The sequence below is a fragment of the Miscanthus floridulus genome, chromosome 3 (assembly GCF_019320115.1).
Source record: "Miscanthus floridulus cultivar M001 chromosome 3, ASM1932011v1, whole genome shotgun sequence".
Classification (NCBI taxonomy): Eukaryota; Viridiplantae; Streptophyta; class Magnoliopsida; order Poales; family Poaceae; genus Miscanthus; species Miscanthus floridulus.
In genome coordinates, this window is record NC_089582.1 from 145,819,161 (window position 1) to 145,840,805 (window position 21,645).

A 21,645-nucleotide genomic window follows, 5' to 3' on the forward strand; every position below is an offset into this window, starting at 1 on the left:
GCACACACAACACTGTCGATGCCTCAGAGGCACATGGGGGGAGCCCTACCGTACTGGTCTAGTATGGGAGTTGATGGCGCCCACAACACTGTAGGGAAAATGTCGGCGCCTACAACACTGCTTGCATTCTATCATATCAGGGAGGTCGCAGGGTACTGTCCTGTAGGTGTACGGGGTATGGTCCTTAGTATTACAGTTGACTTGAGTGTGCTGCCTTACTTTCTCCATCTATTTCCTGGTCCTTACCGAGCGGGTGTCTCCAGTCGGTTGGTCCCAGTCAGCTCTGATTGCGCCAGTCGAAGAGGAGCCATAGGTAGGGGTCTGGTACATTCCTGGTTAGAGAAGCGGGCCAGAGTCGAAAGCGGCATTTTGGCTAGGCCTTCTGGTCGAAGAGACTGTCTGGAGGCGGGCTAGAGACCGAAGAGAGTGGTCTGGTCGGAGAGGTGGGCCGGAGTCAGAAACGGGCGCCGTTCCTCCTCGGCCAGGCCTTTTGATCGGATATTGGATCGTCCTTCTGGCCTATCGTCTAGGTATTTGGGCTAGCCCATAAGTTGCGTGTTGCTCGCAACGTTGTCTGTTGGGCTGAGATTTTATTGGGAAGCTGGTCCATGAGGGACCCTAGGTTTATGAACCCGACACATGGTGAGCTTACACTTGTTTTACATTCAATGAAAATCCTGGATGGGTAATAGATAACGTGTATGAAGAGTTTCCAGAAGATGTCTAGGACTACTAGATTGATGTTCACCAGTTGGAGTCCCTATGGCAGTTTGGGCTTAGTTTTTCGCTTCGTGTAATAATGTTGCCAATGAGCAAGACTATGTGATAACAGTATGATGAGATATGCGATGTAATAAAGTACTTTACTTTGATATTATTATAATTTGATGGTATGTATGTGTTTGGACATCCTGGGCGCACATATATGAGTACTTGATTTTGCTATGCAAAATTGGGTGCGACATTTGTCATGAACGACGGACCCGGACCCTACACGGACATATCCGGTAAGAGCTCTCCGAACCTGTCACTCGAGCCATTGAGGTAACTTTACCAACCCCCACTTTTCTTTTCCAATGCATGAACATTCATTCATCCATTCATCCATTCATTCATTCATCCATTCATCATACATTCATCCCATACATCCAAGCATTGCATATGCAATTACTACATCACAACGCTTCGCGTCGCATCATGAAGCGATAGCCGTCTCATTCAATATGAGCAGCGACCGATCGAGGTTCGAAGGTTGGCCCACAAAAGGCTCGAGGCTGCCTCGCAGCAAATAGAGCTAGTGGAGAAAAAACTGAGATGAGCCCCAACGGCCTTGCCCGACCCCGCTCAGAAGCGGGCAAGGACGTCTTGACCTTTCTCGTTCGATCCTAACCTCGAGCCAAGCCCACAGAATCTCCATCGAGGAGATGCCAATGGGCCACCTAAGTCACTCTCTGGAGTGACATGGGCATCTACCGGGAGGTGGGTTAAGGAGTAGTGGAATGCCACATGAAGGCTATGCCGACCCCGTCAGCGGATGATGGACCCGGCTTCCACTCGAACATACCCGTTAGCGAGCTCACCGAGTGCGACACTCGAGCCATCGAGGCAAGTGTCATTAGCTCAGCCCCTCCAATTGCGGAAATCGAGGATGGGGTGATGCATGAAATTTGGCTGACCCCTACCGAGCCCCACGGGGCTTGGGGGCTCGAGCCGCCCAACCCAAACTCGGGAATCCACTAGACTGAGGTTCAAAGGCTGACCCGCGAAGGGCTCGAGGCCGCCTTGCGTCTACCAGAGCCAGGGGAGAAAACGCAGATGAGCCCCAACGACCTTCGCCCGACCCACTTAGAAGTGGACATGGTCATCTCGACCTTCTCGTTCGATCCTGACCTCGAGCCAAACCCATAGAATCTCCATCTAGGAGAGGCCAGCGGGCCACCTGAGTCGCTCTCTAGAGCGACACGGGCATCTATCGGGAGGCAGGTTAAGGAGCAGTGGAATGCCACATGAGGGCTATGCCAACTCTGTCATGAACGACAAACCTGGATTCCACTCAAACATGCCCATTAGCGAGCTCACCGAGCACGTCACTCGAGCCATTGAGGCAAGTGACGTTAGCTTAACCCCTTCGGTTGTGGAAACCGTGGATGGGGCAACAAATACAAAAGATGAGCCAACCCTCAACCGAACCCCTGCTATGCGCTGGGGCTCGAGGAAAGTTGGACTCACAAGGAGACCAAACGCGCAGTCGCAGAACGATGGCTCAGATCCTAGGAAGGGGGTACGAGCGAAAACAAGAGATGTTTTCTCCTACTAATTCCACTGCCTCTCCTCAATCTTTAGTGACACCTAACCCCAGCAATGGCAAGGGATCGTCTCTCACTCGGGGGCTGATAAGGGTATATATACACCCTTTCTGAAACAATCATAGCGCCCAGCCTCTTCCTCACGTTAAACCTAGTGACAAGGTCTATGGAAACAAACAACTGAGCAAGGCTAGTCGGACTACAAGAAACCTACGCCCCAGCGGCTATGACACTCTTGCTTACCAGCATGATCAGAGTTTACATCCTACACCTCAAGCTCTATGGTCTTAACAAATGGAAGGGTTGGAACACATGAACCCCTTTCACACATAAAAGGGAGAAAAAAACAGATTCAGACTCGATCAAACAAAATAAAATGATAAGTTTGTTCAAATAATATAGAGAGGTCAAAACTTGTCCGCTTGTTACAAGAATGATTGTCCAACCTATCTGGCTAACTAACCCCTCTAAGGGAGAACTATGCTCTCTATCTTGTCTGTCAGGTCCTGCAAAAGGGGAGCCACCGCCGTCTCCATCTCCTCTAGCTCATGGGCTTCATAGCTAGGCACGAAGCCATGGCTCATCATCTCTAGATCGATGTTGTCCCCATAATGGGAACAAGCAATTGCGAAGGATTGATTGACCCCGGTGCGAAGGGCATTCCTCTCAAGCTGGCGCACCCGAGCCATGATCTCGATAGCACGGGCCGTGAGCGAGCTGGTCCCCTCTGACCATACCACCTCGAGGCCATCGCAGACCACTCCTAGGGTAGTGCATAGGATACTGAGCGCATCGCTCTATGCCTAAAGATTCCTCCTCGCCTCGGCGAGGTCCATGGCTAGCCCAACAGAAACACTCTCGGCCTCCAGCTTCTGGGTTGTCACATTTCCAAGCTCAAGCTGGAGGGAGCCAACCTTCTGCTGTGCGTCGTTGCACTCTTGGTAGGCCTAGTCACACTCTCAGATGGCCTAGTCCAACTCACGAGCCGCGCCAGGCTCCGAGCCGAGCCTCTCTATGGTTTGGAGCAGCTCATCCTGCTCCTTGCACAGCCGGGCGACCACCGTGGCATCTAGGCTCGCCCTCTTCTCTAGAGCCACGAGCCTCTCCTTGGCCCCCAGCTTTAGCTCCCTTTCCTTCTCATCCTTGGCCAAAAGGTTGAGGATCTTCTGGCAAGCCTTGGTGTCCTTCCGGAGTAGCTCATCCCGCTCCTTTCTAACCTTGGTGGCCTCCTCGTTGTCCTTCTACGACCTCGTTGATAGGGCCTCGAACGCCCTCTCAACCTCGTTAGCATGCCGGTGGGCCTTGGCCACCCATGACCGAAGACTATTTGCATCCTTGGCGAGGGGGGTCAGCTCGGCCACCCTCTACTGGGCAGCCACAAGCTGAGCGGTCACCTCCCCACATAGTCGTGCCTCCTCGATGAGGTGGTCCTAGGTTTCCTTCTATTCATGAAGGAACCGAGACTTCCCCCGGCTACGAGCGATGAGGGACTACAGGGAGACAATGGTCAGAATACAAAAACATATGGAGAAAGGAAAGGGTGAAAAGCAGGATCAAACAAATACCCGGTCGGTGGGAACGGCAATGTCGTGCAAGGCACCCTTGGCATGGTCCAGGGCTTCGAGCATGGATGTGACCCCCCACGTTAAGGCTCTCCTGCTCCATGCTCTCAGTGGCATCATCGAGGGTGAAAAGCATTGACATCGACTCCTACGGATTTGTCCACCGAAGCGGAGGCTCACCCCACACAGGTGAGTCGCTACCCACCGACATCATGGCCAAGAATGGCTCCCCGTCGGCTCCAAGCGTCGCTGACCCTTCTCGTCGTGACCTCCCTGTCGGGGCAGTCCCTCCGATGATGAAAGGGGCCAATGGTATGGACACTGACCCCTCTCCTAGCACCACGATGTCTGGGGACCCCTCGATCACGTCCCCCTCCATCCGACCCATGCTAGGCGCCGTCGCTTGGGCCGCTAACGGCGTGGGTCATGCCGGTGCCTCAGGCGCCACCACGATTGCGCCCAACTGTGGTCCGCCTATCATAGCCACAGCCACCTCCACCTACATCGGTGGGGCCTCGGTTGGCTACGTCGCTCCCACCATAGTCAGCGCCATGAGCGCGGTCGGTAGCCTCGTCTGCCCTATCATCGGCAGTAGTATCGCTGGCTGCTCGGTGACCTCCGAAGGCACCCCTCGAGCCCCCGCATCCACTCATCCTACCAAGGGCACGGGCGTCGCCGAGGGCAGTGCTTGTCTGGCTGGAGACATAGTCGCACCGATGTCGCTCCCGCCCAAAACGGGCGTGGCGTCAGCTGACGAATGTCGCCTCGCTTGAAGGGCGATGCTCTTCTTCGACACCAGCGCCAAAAGGATTACACTGCCTCCCAACGCTGCAAGAGACGAAAAAGCATAAGTCACGATGAAATCCATCCAAAAACAGAGAAAATAGGGGAACTGATGACTCACCTCAGCGCCATTAGGCGACATATACGTTTGGGGGGTGAACCCCCCGATCTCTGCTTCGCCTCATTGAGGGATGAGGCTGTTTCGAGCCCACCCCCTGCTTTTGGGTAGAGGGGCTCGCTCCCCTTGACTCTTGGGGTGCGGCGATAGAGCTACTCGCCCCCATTGGCTCCTTGGGCAGGCCGATGGTACGACCCACCTCCGCCGGCTCCTCGGACATGCCCTTCCCTCCGTGGAACGAGAAGGGTCCCGACTCCTATAAGGATGGACCGATACCTATCAGCACGTTCTAGTTCTCTATGTCATCCCACTCAATGACGTCGGCTACCTCATCATCATCATCGTCATCATCATGATCACTATCAGTGTTCTCCCCTCGCTCCCACGCCTATAGCTTCCGCTGCCTCTTCCTCTTCTTGTCCTCCTTTGCCTTCCTCAGCCGCTCTCCCTCAGCACGATTCACCACCCTCACAGACGAATCCCTCAACAATGGAGCCAGGTGATCCATGAAGATGAGGTCCCTCGGCTGGTCCCACCCCTCTCAAAAGTTAGTATCAAGAGGTCAGGAAATCAATTGAAGAGAAGGCATGAGAACAGAAACTTACGAAGACGATGTGGCCTAGTTCTGGTCGCATTGAAGGATTCCCGGCACTAGGTAGATGAAATCGAGGGGGGCACTCGCGTTGTCCCACGAGGGCTCCATTGCCTCCTTGATGCCTTGCGTGATCTCAGAGTTGGGGAACACCCCTCAGTGAGCGCCTTTCCATCGAATGACGCCTCGGGCGCCATCACGTACAGTGGGAGTGCGTGCATTATCAATGGCGCCACCCTCCTGGCATGGTAGGCCCCGATAATGCCCGATCCCTTTAGGCCACTCTCCTTCAGGATGTGGATGGCGGTAATGTGGTCTCAGATCTTCTTCTTGTCCTTCTCCAGAACGTCCCACTTCCTTCACGACTCTGGGGCCTCTTCGATCAGGCACCTGATGAACTCCGATAGAGGGGCGGCGACGTCGTTCTTGAGATAGAACCACTATGAATGCCACCCCTTGTTGGACATGGATAGCTGCATCGGTGAGTACTCGCCGACCTGGTTGTTCCGGAGCTAGATGCCGGTGCACCCCATCAGCATGTGTAGCTCTTGCCTGCCGCTCTTGTCCCTCTTCTTATAGAGGGTGATGGCAAAGAAGTGCCTTCATAGATCGAAGTGGGGGCTGACCCCCAAGAATCCCTCGCATAGGGCAACAAACACCACCATGTGTTGGATCCCATTGGGGTTAAGATGTTGTAGCTCAATCTTGTAGTAGTGTAGTAGCCCCCGAAGAAATCTGTGGGCGGGGGTCATGAACCCCCTACTCGTGGAAGTGGGTGAACGACACCATGTAGCCATCGGGCGATGATGGCATGTCCTCCTCACTAGGCAGCAGCCACTCCTCAGCCGTGGTCCACGCGCGGAGAAGACCACGATGGATGAGGCCCTCCATGCGCTGGAAGGCGATGTCAGAGCGGCACCACGGATCCATTGGAAGATAGGGGCAGGTGTCTGCGAGCTCGATGGTGGCGAGAACATGGATGCAGGAAGCCTAAGCGATTGGCGACGGTGGTTGTAGATGCGGAGGCAAGGTATGGAACCTAGGGGGCAAACCATTTTGGTTTTATAGGGGCGATGGGCGTGAGGAAACCAACCGCCCACCTAGATCTCCACGCTTACCATGATCCACCATGATGTCTCGCTGCGGGGACACATGCACGCAATCTCTGTCCATTCCCTCAAAAAACTCACCGGATGTTTTGCCTCTCCGGACGGGCCATGACTCATCACAAGTGCGAGGAATACGGATCTAAAAACACCTCTATGGCCTGTCTGGGCCCATGAGTTCAAAGGTTGGCCCATCGACGGGTTTGACAACCGCTCCGGGCAGCTCCAAGGTAAGGAAGTGGAAAGGGATGGGTGCGCTAGCGACCAACACCTAGGTGCACAAGCGCTGCGGGCATCCTGGCCCACGTTCAAATCTCGGGCGGATACGATCCATAGTTTTTCCTTGAAGAAAGACAGAGAGCCCTCAGGACCGATTCGAACAGACCCGAGAACTATATGGATTGACCGCTGAGAATCTGGAGTCGGTTACCAACTGACTCTAGCTGGATCCCCACGAATGGGATGCTAGGGCCCCAATCAGGAAAGACCTTTTCCAAACCCACCAAATCTCACAGCCATACCCGTGAAGGGTCCTATCTCGACGAAAGAGAATCACCGTCCTCGGGTCACGCCGTAGGTGACAAAAGAAGGCCAAGGCCCTCAGAGTCCGCTCGTTTGGAAAAGCCTCCGAAGGAGTATTCTACTCCTCTGAAGGCTCAGAGGCTACTGTCGGGGACCAATACTAGGATACCCGAAGAGGATGGGCTAATGGTCATTAAATATTAATTCCTCTAGGTAGTCAAGGGTGTGACTACAGCTCCAACCGACCCCGAGTATGTAGGCTCTGCCTTGCCCGACCTCGGGGGGGCTAGCTCTGCCTCGCCCGACGTCTGAGGGCTGGCTCCGCCTTGCTTGATAGCTGACTGTCTGAGGGAGGGCTCTGCCCCACCCGACATCTGAGGGTGGCCTCTGCCTCGCTCCTGCCTTCGAGGAAGACTCCGCCTCGCTCGACGTCCGAGGGCAGGCTCTGCCTCGCTCGACGTTTGAGGGTTGGCTCTGCCTTGCCCGATGTCTGAGGGTAGGCTCCGCCTCGCTCAATGACTGAGGGCTAGCTTTGCCTTGCCCGACGTATGAGGACTGGCTCTTTGCACTCCCCCTCGCTCGGCCTCCGGGGAAGACTCCGCCTCGCCCAACCCCAAGGTCGGGAGATCTATCTTGCCCGACGGAGACCCATACCACCGCCAACCACTCCAGGTCACAGCGAATGGGCCTGGGTTAAAGCTCTGACACCAGGGAGATGACTGGCATGCCTCGATATAACCTATGGCGTGATAGGCCATACCTAGGGATTCACATCAGAAACAGCATCGGACGTACCGGTACTGTTCTGCCTAACCCTTGTACGAACACCGACAGGCGCGTCAGTTCACCATGATGTCCGCCAGGACGGAGTGGAGCACCACGACTAGGAGACAATGCCTGCGCATGGCGCCAGTGATGGACAAGGCCGCGACGTGGAGCTGTCCCTGTTGATATCTACAGGGGCGGCGGGATCCACATGAAGGAAAATAAGGACCCGACGACCCTAAAGGACTTCTTCTCTCTCTCGTTCTCCTCTCTTCATCCACGGTGACCCTTGCTTTCCCTTGGACTATAAAAGGGAAAACAGTACGCCCCGTTAAGGGGATCGGATCAACGGACGATCGACTCATCTGATCATCTGACCAACGAACCCATCGAACCTCGAACACACAGCTTAGCGGCGACCGAGCTCTCGGCACCCATTCATTCTCCCCACTAGAGACTTGGAACATGTCCCTCTCTCTCGCCCGTTTGTAACCCCTACTGCAAAATTTCAGTGCTAGTAATACGAGCATCGGCGACGAACTGGACGTAGAGACATTATGCCCGAACTAGTATAAACCTCGTGTCCTTTAAGCACACCATCCGAGCCAGACGCGCAATATTAGAAATTTACTCGTTGGTGTTTACTCGAAACACCGACAGTCGGCAACCTCTCGAGGCGCATAGACAGACGGCCCCCAAGGCGACGACCTTGCATGTCCTCACCAGCTTGCCGCAAGATGACTCGATGCAATGATACCACATGTCTGTACAAAATCGTGTCTCTTTTCCTTTCTACACATTGATTTGCCATTTCATCATAATATTAATCACATATGGAATATCATTCTTGTTTGCCATACAATCGAGAATTGATTTATAGTGTTTTATTCAATAAAGCATATCTTGAAAATAGGTAAAGGCAATCTCATGCTCAGCAGTTATCAAAATATTAAACCTTTGATCACGTTGTCATTCAATCTACCAAAACCTGCTAGAGGGATAGATTCACTTTCAGTTCGACTAACAGATGTAACCCACTTTGACCATTTACCCATATCCTATTTCAATGTCCAAAACAAAATTATAAAATTAATATTAGACCTTTAATTATGTTGTCATTCAATCCATCAAAAACCCATAAACAGGATAGATGCACTTTCAGTCACACAGAGAGATGCATCCCACTTTGAGCATTTACTCATATCATATCGATTGCCCTAGTGTTCAGAGGAAAATTATAGGAAGTGAGCATAACTCAATTGTTTAGGTGAGAGATACGGTCATACACCTAACCATGCAAATTTGAGTTCTCTCTGACTCGAATTTTTTTTTGAAAGCCTCTCATCTAGGTACAGTTGTAGCATATGTTCATGTACAGATACACACTCACGCTATGCACGCACACCATCACACACACCACATGTGCACTACTAGATCTACAACTACACACAGATAACAACCGCGTCCTTCTTAGGATCACCGAGACTATCCATGGCTTCATAGACGACGGGCACGTCGCAATCCTATTGTGGCTCCACACGAAAGAGGACGCTAATATTTATTTTGGGGAAAACCCCGGTGGAAAATCACGCGCCGAGCAAGGCTCAAACACGCGACCGGTGGCGTCCGCACCCGAAGCGCTCACCAACCGAGCTACGGCTCGGTCCCCTCTCTGACTCGAATTTGAATTCATGTTTTGTTTTTTTTAATAAAACCACCTAGTTTCTGGGTTACATTTTTTCTCAAAAAAAAAAGGAAACTAGCTTGGCACTGCCACAATGATTTCAGTGGATATATCATATTCATCAATTGGATAGACCACGTTCTCCTCAAAGAAGATTGACATAAATACTAAAGGAACTTGATATCGCTTAGAGGGGATGAATAAACGTTTCTAAATCTTATAAACAAACAAAACTTTGTAGCGGATTAGTAGAATGAGGAACTTTCGCACACGACATGTCAACATATGTCAGTGATTCTCATCCTCAAGTGATTAATTTTGAAAGCGCACGAAATATAATTGTAGAATCTGACAACTCAAGACTAAATACCTGCAAAATCTGATGAATCAAGACCAATTACCTGTAGAATCTGATCGAGACCAAATACCTGCAAAATCAAGGCTCTAAACGATAGAAGACTGCAAAACAAATGAAGAAAACGATGCCTGCATATGGGGAAAATGAAAACACAATCCACTCAGATAACAAACAGAATTGAACGAAGGACAATGACCTTCATATAGCATTAGGGTAAGGGAGGAGCACCCACCGCAACAACAATACGAGCGAACTCTTCCACCGGACGATTTGAATCAGGCGACGAATCAATAGCGAGCATAACACATACAGAAAAATTGAAAATGACAAAATCCAAAACTCGATTTGGTGGTCAGAGGAGAGGTGCTCCCGCGGCTATCCGACAACTAGCGCCTCCCCCGAATCTGGAAGATGAACAGCAAAGCGCAAAGAGACGGATTCAACTGGATATTTCGAGAGAGGCAGAGAGAGAATTGGATAACAAAGAGAGGCAAACTCTAGAGGCGCATATTTCAAAATAATAATGGGATACAGGTTCTTCAAACATGGATTTAGATCGATAACAAAGCACATAGTCTCATAAAATAATTGGGTTGAATGACGAGACAACCTACAGTGACAATCCAACCCAGCCCACAATTTTTTGCCAAGGCTCTTAATAATAGACCTGTCGAGGTAGCAGATAGATTAATCTCTACTAACTAGACAACTTTCTTAAAAGCTAGGCTTATTTTGGAAAGTGGAGTGGCTGCCATTAAAATTATTCATGACATTCATAAGAACGAAGAGAGTGGGATTAGTTTGAAACTGGACTATGAAAAAATGTATGGTAGAGTTAGCTGGTCTTTTCTGGAAGATATGTTATATTCTAGGGGTTTTGGGACAAAGGGGATAAGTTGGATTTTGAGGTTAATCAGGGGGTTCTATTTGTGTGAGAATCAATGATGAATATAGTGCTTATTTCAAACATGATAAGGGTTTAAGGTAAGGAGACCATTTATCTCCTCTGCTTTTTAATTTAGTTGCTGACATCTTCACCAGAATGCTTATTAAAGCTGCTAGACATAATCTCATCTCAGGTTTGATGCCTCAAGTTACTGAAGGTGGTATTATCAGTCTCCAATATGCAGATGATACCCTCTTGTTTTTTAGGACAATTTTGAAAAAGCTAATAACTTGAAATTGTTGTTATTTGTTGTGAACACATGTCTGGAATGAAAATCAATTATGATAAATATGATCTTCTTACCATTAGGAAACCGGAGACTAGGTGGACACGTTGGTGAAGTTGTTGGAAGTGCAAGCGAACCAACCATCAAGAATATATGTTGGACAAATCCTAGGATAACGGGCTCGTCAAGGTGGAATCATTGAATGCTCAGTATTCAGCAGCTGCAACTCGGCATATTAGTGAGAAAGTAGAGGAGCTATCTGATCTCTCAATCCTTGTGAACTTAGGCCATATTTCTTTTCTGACGGCATACGTTAGAGCACGCCGGAGGAGCAGATGCGGGCTGCCGGAGGAGGAGCAGATGCAGGCCGCCGGAGTTGGAGTAGGTGCGGAGCTCGTCGTCGATGACTTTGCAGGGGTGAGTGCGGGTGAGATAGGAGGTGAGAAGAACGGCCACCGTTGCTAAATCAAGCCTGGCTCTAAAAAAAACGACTACGCTCTGCGTTTTACTGGTGCCTGGCTTGAGAGTGGTTCTTTCTTAAGCCTAATTAGATGTAGAGGTTTTTACATGTATATCATTAAGAAACTTTATAATTACACACAAGCCATTAAAAAATTGACCGCACACGAGTGCCATCGTTCTAAACTTCTTTGCTCTTCAAGCTATTTCGTCGGTGTTCTGTTCGTTTCACCGTTTGGAAGTCATGACAAGTAGGTCCGGTCAATCAAAACGTCCATAATACCCCTCTCATCCCTATCCTCTCCCTCTCAAACTCTCTCTCTCTTCTCGTGCGTGCGGCCAGGGCGGAGCTCGCCCGCGCGCACCCGCGATGGCCAGGGCCGAGCTCGCCCGCACCCGCGCCCGCGGCGGCTGGCCGGGGCGGAGCTCGCCCGCGCGTGCCCGCGCTCGCGGCGGCTGGAGCTTCGCGCGGGCGTGGATGCGAGCGGAGGAGGAGATGCCGGACGACGAGGAGCAGGCGGTGGCGGGGGCACCGTGCGGGGTGTGCAGGACGCTGCGGCGCGGGTGCGTGCCGGGCTACGTCTTCGCGCCGTACTTCACGGCGGACGACTTCGCAGCCGTGCGCGGCGTCTTCGGTGTCCAAATTGATGGCCACGTCCGCGAGCGAGCCCCCCGGCACGAACTCGAGGAGCAGCTGGCAGCCCCCATCGGGCGCGCGCGCGGATGCCCAGGCAGGGGACGACGTGCGGGGATCGGAGCGCGGACAGGATGCCCCCCTCGCACTGCAGGTGCTCGGCCGCCGCCGTCCCCGCGGGCGCGGACTTGACCGCGAAACGCGCGCCCGAGGCTTCGTCGGCCGCGAGCGACACCACCCGCGCCCGACACGGCGTCCCCAGCTCGCGCGTACATGCCCGCAGCGCGGTGGCCACGTACGGTTCGCCGGAGAGTGCCAGCTTCACGGCGTACCCGTGCAGGCGCGTGCCCGACCGCGAGGCCGCTGCAAGCCGGGAGGGAGGCCGAGAGGGTGTGCGCAGTGGGGAGGAGGCCGTGGGGGGACAGCAGCATCTCGGAGAGGAGCGCCAGCGCCGCGCGGTGGAGGCCCCGGGAGGAGTGCGCGTGGATGGCGGAGGTGTAGAAGACGGCGGTCGGGTCGGGCGTGCGGCGGAGCAGCGCCACGGCGAGGTCCAGGCGGCTGGACGCGGCGTACGCGCGCTGGAGACGGAAGGCCACAACTTTGTCCTGGTCCTCGCCGGCGCGCACCGCCGCGGCGTGGAGCTCCGAGGCGCGGCGCACGGACGCGCAGCCCACCAGTAGCGCCGCCGCGCGGTCCGCCGTGAGGGTGCCATGCTGGACATTGCTGTGAGAGAGTTTGAGAGAGAGGACAGGGATGAGAGGGGTATTATGGACGTTTTGACTAACCGGGCCCAACAGAACACCGACGGAATAGTTTGGAGAGCAAAGAAGTTCAGAACGATGACACTCGTGTGCGGTCAAATTTTTTAATAACTTATATGTAATTACAAACTTTCTTAATGATATACATGTAAAAGCATGTAAGCCATCCGACACCTAAATGTTACGGAACGCTTTATTCTCAGTAAAGCGGAGAAAACCTTCTTTCCGAAAAACCAAGCCAGTCCACAACATAAACAGCCGACAAATGAATAGAAATTTCTATTTAATAATCCACCAAAAACCTGCACCACGAGAAATGCAATTCCACTTCGTTTTCTTCAGAGCCCGGGTCGTGTGGTGCGCCTTTGGGCTATGTGGAGGGTCTGTTGTGAGGCTCGATGGCTCCGCTCGTCCCTCGTCACTCGTCCGCACGGGCACGGCTGCACGGTGGTGGGAGCAGAGCAGCCGAGGAGGCAATTCTAGCCCGGCGGCCCGGCCGTCCCTCAATCCCGCCCTCCCTCAGCCTCAATCCCTCTGGAGTCTGGATCCTGCCACTCCATTCTGGTATTTCTCTAATGTCTGATCCATTTGTAGCTGTACTCATGTAGAAATTAACGGGTCGCTACTGATAGGAGCATAATAATGAGTAGTTTATACCTCTACTAGGTAGAGGCCCTGCTCTTTGAGCAAATTCTGGGTCCGCCGCTGGCGGCGGCAAGCTTCGTCAGGTGGGCTTCTCCGGCCCTGGAGTGGAGGCAGGAGGGGCGGCTACAAGGAGCTTCTCGTCATGGCGCTGTCTAAGGACGACTGCCTCGACGGCGCCAAGGTCACGGAGGTAGGAGTGGGAGGCTACAAGGAGCTTCTCGTCATGGCGCTGCCTAAGGACGACGGCCTCGACGGCGCCAAGGTCGCGGAGGCCATCGGCGTCAGGCTACCGGACTTCGGAGGGGCCGTAAGGGTAAGGAAATCTCCACCTGATTTGATGTCGTCTGGGCAATGAAAGGGACGCGGCTTTCGGTTTTGGCTGGTTGAACTAATAGAAACTGACGTACTGTGCTTTCCCCAATTGGTCGCGTGGTTTAGTTTCAGGTTTTTGATGTGATGATTCGTCACAGAGTTTCAGATTCCTATGTTTTGTCACAAGGACAAGCCTTTTTGCTGCTAAAGTGCTAATACGCGAACTGTGTTTGATCAAGCGAGAAATTTTCCACCGCTTTGCAACTGTGAAACCAGCCTTTGGGCTATAGGATGTGGTATTTTCTGGGCCCCTACAGAAGCACATAGTTCAATGTACATTACACTATAATGTATGGTGTCTTTAATAAATACTGAAATGTTTTTTGTTTATATGATGGATTAGATAATGTGATTGCTAATTCATTACACTATTGAAAAACATAATAAGAATTATTAAATGTACTTTGTAACTTGAAGCATCTTACTCTGTAATCTTCGGTACATTGACAACCATACAATGCCAAAGCACTTGCAGTTGCAGGTACGCTTTACCTAGAGAAGTTGCTTCAATTTCAATTCTCATAGATGCCATATGAATCTAAACTTTGAAGCTAGTGATGAATTTTTGACTGATTGTTTGAGGGCTTCCCTTTTATCCAATTTACCACAGACTATTTTGGAGAGCAGAGAGGCCAGAGAATTTGCCAGTGGGGCACTAGCTGGTGCTATGTCAAAGGCTATCCTTGCCCCTCTAGAGACTCTCAGGTAGTCACTAACTTTTATCTCTACTTTTAACCTTTGCACTTGTCCATTTTAATTTATTTACACATTACACTGTAGATGCAAATGCTACAGCTAGTTTGCAGAACGTTGAAACTTTACGCTTGGTTTTCATTGCTTCTTATTCGAGGTTGCATGCACTTCAGAGATGAGATGTCCCACCAACCAGATAATTACCCATAGCACATTTATCTTTTGCATGATGGCGTGTTCTGAATATGACATATACTGATGATTCACAAATTACTTAGTTTTTCCAGAGCACTACCTTAGTGATGTGCTACAGATTTTTCTGGTATTGGTCCCCTAATACATCGAATTTGGAAAACAACTATCTCTCTCTCTCTCTCTCTTTCCATGCAGTTTCTCATTATATTACTGCTGCATATAACCAAAACTCTATACTCTCTCTATCCTGAGATTATGGGGTAAAACAAATAACGCATGCAACCTCCCTTAATCGTGGGGAGATATTCAGCCTGTTCGCTTGCTCGTAAACGATCGTAAATTTCCAGCCAGAAACAGTGTTTTTCTCTCACATCAAACCAGCCAGCAGTAAATAATCCACGATACGATACGGCCTCCCGAACAGGCTGATTGTGCTTACCGTACTTTGAGCCTAATGGTTGGGTTGACAATAGACATTAATGGCAGGTAAGCATGTGATTGGGGGCCTGGGGATAAGTGAGGAGGGGGAGTTAATTAACCTACAATCCTTTATAATTTGGGACAAATTTGAATGCTTCAGTACCTTATTTCAGGATGAAGGGGATATCAGTGAAAAGGGAGGAGTTTCTTGACGTGTATAAATATATTATTTTGTTTTGTGCGCAGCAGAATATATTATTTTTAAAAATTATGCAAGCTTATTTCAACTGTGCTGTTGAAACATGTAGTTCAACAAATGCTGATGGCTGAATAGTTTCATAATTATCTAGTGAGTAAAGCAGAAGGAATGGTCACATATATCATTGTGTACAAATTTCAGGACAAGAATGGTTGTAGGAGTAGGATCTAGGCATATTTTTGGTAGTTTGGTGGAGATCATCGAACAAAGTGGGTGGCAAGGGCTTTGGGCAGGAAATACAATCAATATGCTCCGTGTTATTCCAACCCAAGCAGTTGAACTCGGAACATTTGAATGTGTCAAGAGGAGCATGACAGAAGCACAAGAGAAATGGAAAAAGGACGGATACCCAAAGATACAGCTTGGTAATATGAAAATCGAGCTTCCACTTCACTTCTTATCTCCCGTTGCTATTGCCGGTGCTGCTGCTGGAATAGCTGCCACATTGGCGTGCCATCCTCTCGAAGTTATCAAGGTAATTGCTGAATTGAGGCCTTGTTGACAGTCAGCGCTATTTCTTCATCCTCACAATCAACTGTGAAAGTCATATTACATTGTTACTTAATGTCACATTATTGATTTTCTGACAGGATCGCTTGACTATCAATCGAGAGCTTTATCCAAGCATTAACCTTGCCTTCAGCAGGATCTATCGGACTGATGGTATAGGTGGTTTCTATGCTGGCCTCTGTCCAACACTAATTGGCATGATTCCTTACACCACATGCTACTTTTTTATGTATGATACAATCAAGACCTCTTACTGCCGCTTGCATAAGAAGCCATCTTTGAGTCGCCCTGAGCTTCTACTTATCGGGGCTCTTTCAGGTAAATGAATCAGCATCCCATTGCATCTAGTTTCAGTCGGTCACCTGTTGCTTACCGCTTCAACATTTTGTCTTCAAACTGACGACGAGATAAAAAAGTCAGGGCCATGCCGTCTAATGGTTACTTGGAGTCTGAGCAAACAGGACTGACATCCGTTGGATCCACAGGTCTCACTGCAAGCACAATCAGCTTCCCGCTGGAGGTAGCAAGGAAGCGGCTGATGGTCGGCGCCCTGCAGGGGAAGTGCCCGCCAAACATGATTGCTGCTTTGTCAGAGGTGATCCGGGGGGAGGGCTTCCTGGGGCTTTACCGTGGGTGGGGGGCAAGCTGCCTGAAGGTCATGCCACATTCCGGCATCACCTGGGTGTTGTACGAGGCATGGAAGGATGCTCTTCTGGCTGAGAGGAACAAGCTGCGCGGCTTAGCAAATTGAACAATCTTTTTGAACAATGGAGGCGTTGCCGCAGATGAAGTTTTGCTCCTTTGCTGGGATTTCTGATCTATTTTCAGTTTTGGAATCCCGGCTGTGCCGAATGGGTTGCTGGGATTCCTGATCAATTTTCAGTTTTGGACTGCTGGGATTTCTGATCTATTTTCAGTTTTGGAATCCCGGCTCCGGCGAATGGGTATATAGGGTGCGTTTCTCTGTTTGGCTGAGTGGAAAGCATTTGTTGTAACATCAATTCTGAACAGCTGATTGATTTTTGTTCTGTTATAAGAAAAGGATTTGAGTAGATTGATTGCCGAATGTCTGAGTAGAAAATAAGCCTTGCACACAACCAAACAGCCATATAAAAACAGAAGATGTTGCAATTCCTAGAATGAACAGCAAAACATAAGCAGTGCTTTGTGCCATGTTGCCTCGTGTGAACCGCCTTCAATCTGATCATGTTGGCATGGGCTCCTGGCCGAGTTCAGACTTGGGCTTCGTTTCATTTCTAAAGCCCAAATTTAGTTTTGGCCATTCGGGCGGCCCAACAACTTCTGCGCAGCAACCAACCATATTCAAATTCTCAGTCTCGCTCAGCACTCAGAACAAAGTAGAAAAGCATCTCAGTCCTCTAAAAAGGCAAGTACAGTGTACAGAGCATGATGCCGAAAGCACTTACATAATTTACATCACCTGTCTAAATCCGACAAAACTCCAAAAACAATAAGGGAACAGTAACATGCCCGACATCAGTGGGTGTTCCTCCTCGACAATTCTGTTCTGTCTAAACATTTTTTGTTTGTTAGGTTCCTGTTGGTGCTTGTCAGTCATCCCATGCTAAAATGCTATCGCTGTAATAACAGTAGAATAAATCTGGACAGACATTCCTCTTCGACAGGGAGACAAGGTTCACCAGAGGGCAAAAACCTTTGACCTTTCAGAGGGTAGAATTTCAGGGTCCATATGGAACTCCCATCTACCATTACTCATACCAAGTCAGACTCCACAGAATCCTGCTGCCACCACGGAACCCTAGCCTTGTAAGAATGGTGCTCGCCTTCGTGATCCCAAGAGATCTCCGACGCTTGCAGGCCAATCACGGATTTTGGTTCCTTGCCGTGGGAGGCAATCCATGCTTCAATGGTGGCTTCTTTCTCCTCTTCACTGTTGTAACTAAGCCTCTCTCTACCGAATGGGTTTATGCTTGGGTTGGCCATCACTGCCATTGCTGCAGTCATATATGCAGAATCCCCTATAATTGGAGCACCTATAGCAGCAAGCTGTGCCCTTATCTGCAACATAATCGATTCCAAGTTAGATCCTATTGTGATGTACTATAAGCAAGCAATCACATTACTGGCAACGATTAAAACGCAAAACAAAACAACTGCGTATGCATAGCTTCCTTCTTGCTTCTCCAATCTCTGTAACTCTGTACTTTGCTGTTATTTTGTCTTAATAAATTTGCAGTAGGAGCCACTGGCTCCTCCTGATTCCTCAAAAAAAAAAAAAAACTGCATATGCATAGCTCATTCAACTAAAAACAGTGTTGACAAAATGAGCAAACAGTGCTTTAAGGTTCTCCAAGTTGGCAGGCTATTAGCTCAGAAACCTTTTTATTATAGAAGGGGAATAATCAAGCCTCTGGTGATGTATATTTGACCGAAATCACATGATACCTGATGGGTTTTCCCTGTCAAGAGATTGATTTTACATTCATAAGCAGCTTCTTGCTGTGGCCACCCACAACCATTTACATTGTAAGCTTTCCTGATCGAAGAGCTTGGCCATGGTACCTTTCTACAGTTGAGTACCTCCATTTGACAGAGATGCCATCTTTCAATACAGTCTGGTTAGGTAAGAAGAAAGAAAACATTAATTAATGTACTAATAAAGGATTTGAATGTAAGTAACAACCAAGATCCAATAGACTAAAACAAGAAGGTTATTTAAAACTTCTGATGCAAGCATTCAGGCCATGAGTTCTTCCAGCATTCATGTCTTATGCAGCACTCATCTTCTAGAGTTTATTAACATCCACACAGCGGTTAAGAACATAATAACAAGGCAACGCACAGACGATTGGTGGAGAATGGACGAGTTTTAGATATAAACTGTTGATTCACATTTCACTATCTTCAGTAATGGCCACAACTTAACAAAAGGTGGTCAGTGTGCACATAAGTTCACAGTTTCACCCAAAAACGAATAATATTCCTGACCCAGATATATGCACGCTTGAAGTCAGGACAACAGTGCCAGCATCAAACGACGAAACAAAATTGGCCGAATTAGTAACAATATAGAAGCAACAAATTTCAGTTCAAAATTACCTTCAGAAACTAATCTAGGAGCGCGATTAACTGGACGCATATAATGGGTAATCGTTCCTGTTGACACAGGTGCTGTAGTAAGTGCAAGATAAAGTTTTTTAACCTGTTTCTCCTGTTACAAAATACAAAATAAAAGTAGGGATCATTGCCGATAGGTTCATGGAGCAAAAACACACTGCACTGCAGTCACGTAGTAACATACCCTTATCAGTCCATGGAAAACTGAGCAGAACTCTTTCGTTTTAGATAGTACCACACTGCAAAGTTTTGAAAAAGGATGACATTACTTACCTATTTTCCACATTTGAGTATAATCAAGTAAAGTGACAAACCAGCCTTCAGAGCAGTTGTCAATCTGGTGAGTCGTCAGTAATGGTGTTTCCAATCCTAATGCACGCAAAGTAAACACTGCACAGGATTCCTCGATGTTATCAGTTGCTCCGCCCACCTAAAGGTTGAAAATTCAACGGTTGTTACCATTTGAACTCAGAAACTTCAACCATAAACTAGCGACTGTCTGGACATTTCTAACTTCGCCACCTACAAGAACTTAATAAAACAAATCTTATTTCATGAATAGCCCCATGCTTCTGGCTTCATCCCATGTTGCATTGGTAGTGCATACGCATTTTAGTGGATGTGAATTTTATTCTGCGAAGGTAACCTAATGGTGAAAATACTCTAAAATCACTATCATATTCATAGGGAATTCAAATGACATCAAGTCAAAGACATGAACAATATGTTCAACAAAGTGGATGTCCAATGTTGCAGACACACATTCTGGGTTATGACATGTAAGGTCAAAGAAATTTAGAGCCCATAAAGTCACGAGCACCAACAAATGAGAAAGTGGAAGATAAGAGAAGCATACCGATGTTGCGGCAGGTTTATCAAGAACAACATATTCATCAGCGACTGCTATTACTCTGGATTTCCACTCAATTTCATAGCACCTGTGGCAGGATCGAGTAAAGGGAACATACTCATAAGCCAAACAAGCTGATCCAGTCATTCACCACAGCAGATAAGAGAGAACAGCGTCCATCCTATCCTACCTTGGAAACCGTTTGGGATGCACATGAACCCGCAGGTACGTGCCGGCCTCGAGGCGCTGGTTGGGGTCCGTCACCCTAAACGTCTTCTGAGCCTCCCTCACCGTCTTCCCCTTAATGGACGCCCTCCGGCGCAGGATGGAAGGCTCGGTGACTTCCCGAAAGATTTTAAAATGCTCCGGAGAAGCGTAGGGAGGCGGCTGCGGCGCGACGAGCGCGTAGTAGACAGCACCGAACTTGATGAGGTCTGCAGCATACCTTCACACCCACAATGTTAGGCATGGCTCACTGTTACGGCAGCCAATTCAGTCCACGTTCAAGAAAGAGAGCGCAGGAGGGAGAGGTGTGCTTACAGAGGAGGCAGGCCGAGCGACCTGGAGATGAAATCGGCTGCCACCTCGTCCTCGCGAGCCACGAGGTGCTCGATTCTCGGAGGGTCGTCCTGCAAGGGGCACGGCAGAAGCCGATCGTACACTGGGTACCTGCATCACAGGGCATACATCAACACCAGGGTGCAGTGCATCACTTGGGGATATCAGCTGTTGGGATAATAGAAGGAAGGGGGAGGGGGAGCTTACGGTGTGGCTGCTGGGGCCTCGACGGCGGCGGCGGAGGTTGACACTGCGGCGAGGTGAGTGGAAGTGGAACGGGGAAGTACGGAGCGGCGGCGTGGGGCCGAGTGGGCGGTGAGGGTCGCAGAGGAGGAGGAGAGGCCGCGGGCGCGGGGGAGGATGGGAGCGCGACGGAAGGGGCGGTGCCATAGCTGCGGGAGGAGGGAAGCGACGGAGGCCACTGGCTTCGGCATCCCGGCGTGCCCCGGCGGCGGCGGGAGGAGCCGGGGGTTCTGCTGTTTGCGGCTGGGGCGTTTGCGTTCCTGATTTGCTGCGGCCTCTGCTAGTCTGGTACTCTGGTCACGCTACGGAGTTGGGCAGATAGGGTATCTGCTGATGATTCTGCTCAAAGTCCCATTTTTAAAAATTATTTAAATCTAATAAAGCCGGTCTACACTTTTTATCTGCAAGATGCTACGATGACCGAGTGTGCTTCAGAGTATCTGTAATTAAACAATGTAAACCAGCGCTAACTATAAGCAAAAATCGATGTGTCCGAGAGCATACGTGTCTGGCGGTGAGCCTATATACACTGCACGTGTTGAAAATGGCATACATGAAGGCAAAAAAAAATTATAATAACAGTTCTCTAAATAGACGAATTGTAATGACGTATTTCTAAACTTAAAATATTGTAATGGTGTGTCTAAAAAGCCCTTTTTTTACCCATATACATAGCATTAATCTTGACACAAAATTTAAGATCACAAAGTGGATGACGGGTCGAACGACATACGGACGGAGAGATGCACCTCGTACAGGAAAGCTAGAGCAGATTCGGCACTTTTCGTATGTGCGGAAAAAAAAAAGAAAAGAAAAATTGAGAGGAAAAGGAAAGGAAAACACCCGGCACGAAATTATCCATCAAAGCGCATATTTTGAAAAGCAGACGGTCCACCAAAAGTAATAACCATTTCTTGAAATACAGTTTTCTTCAGCAACGTTTTTCATGCATATGTGGTAAACAACATTGCCTCGCCGG

General features: G+C 49.5%; 2 protein-coding genes across 6 annotated transcripts; one reads left to right on the forward strand and one right to left on the reverse strand.

Moving 5' to 3' along the window:
• Positions 1 to 13,153: 13,153 nt before the first annotated feature.
• On the forward strand, positions 13,154 to 16,968 carry LOC136542752 (probable mitochondrial adenine nucleotide transporter BTL1). Of its 4 annotated transcripts, none has more exons than XM_066535329.1 (6): positions 13,154 to 13,386; positions 13,473 to 13,780; positions 14,450 to 14,544; positions 15,548 to 15,881; positions 15,997 to 16,234; positions 16,402 to 16,968. In XM_066535329.1, exons 2-6 carry the CDS (start codon positions 13,610 to 13,612, stop codon positions 16,665 to 16,667), a joined length of 1,104 nt encoding a protein of 367 aa, XP_066391426.1. In that variant the 5' UTR covers positions 13,154 to 13,386; positions 13,473 to 13,609; the 3' UTR covers positions 16,668 to 16,968. The 4 variants fall into 4 exon arrangements, with proteins under 4 accessions (XP_066391426.1, XP_066391425.1, XP_066391428.1 ...); XM_066535328.1 differs by having other exon boundaries at positions 13,155 to 13,386; positions 13,489 to 13,780; XM_066535331.1 differs by lacking the exon at positions 13,154 to 13,386 and having other exon boundaries at positions 13,638 to 14,320.
• A 151-nt stretch (positions 16,969 to 17,119) lies between these two features.
• On the reverse strand, positions 17,120 to 21,094 carry LOC136542751 (RNA pseudouridine synthase 6, chloroplastic). Of its 2 annotated transcripts, XM_066535325.1 has the most exons (9): positions 20,631 to 21,087; positions 20,406 to 20,534; positions 20,056 to 20,310; positions 19,872 to 19,953; positions 19,330 to 19,445; positions 19,200 to 19,254; positions 18,998 to 19,109; positions 18,344 to 18,513; positions 17,120 to 17,956 (listed from the first exon to the last, which is right to left on the reverse strand). In XM_066535325.1, exons 1-9 carry the CDS (start codon positions 20,855 to 20,857, stop codon positions 17,651 to 17,653), a joined length of 1,452 nt encoding a protein of 483 aa, XP_066391422.1. In that variant the 5' UTR covers positions 20,858 to 21,087; the 3' UTR covers positions 17,120 to 17,650. The 2 variants fall into 2 exon arrangements, with proteins under 2 accessions (XP_066391422.1, XP_066391423.1); XM_066535326.1 differs by lacking the exon at positions 19,200 to 19,254 and having other exon boundaries at positions 18,998 to 19,054; positions 19,289 to 19,445; positions 20,631 to 21,094.
• Between the last annotated feature and the right edge of the window lie 551 nt (positions 21,095 to 21,645).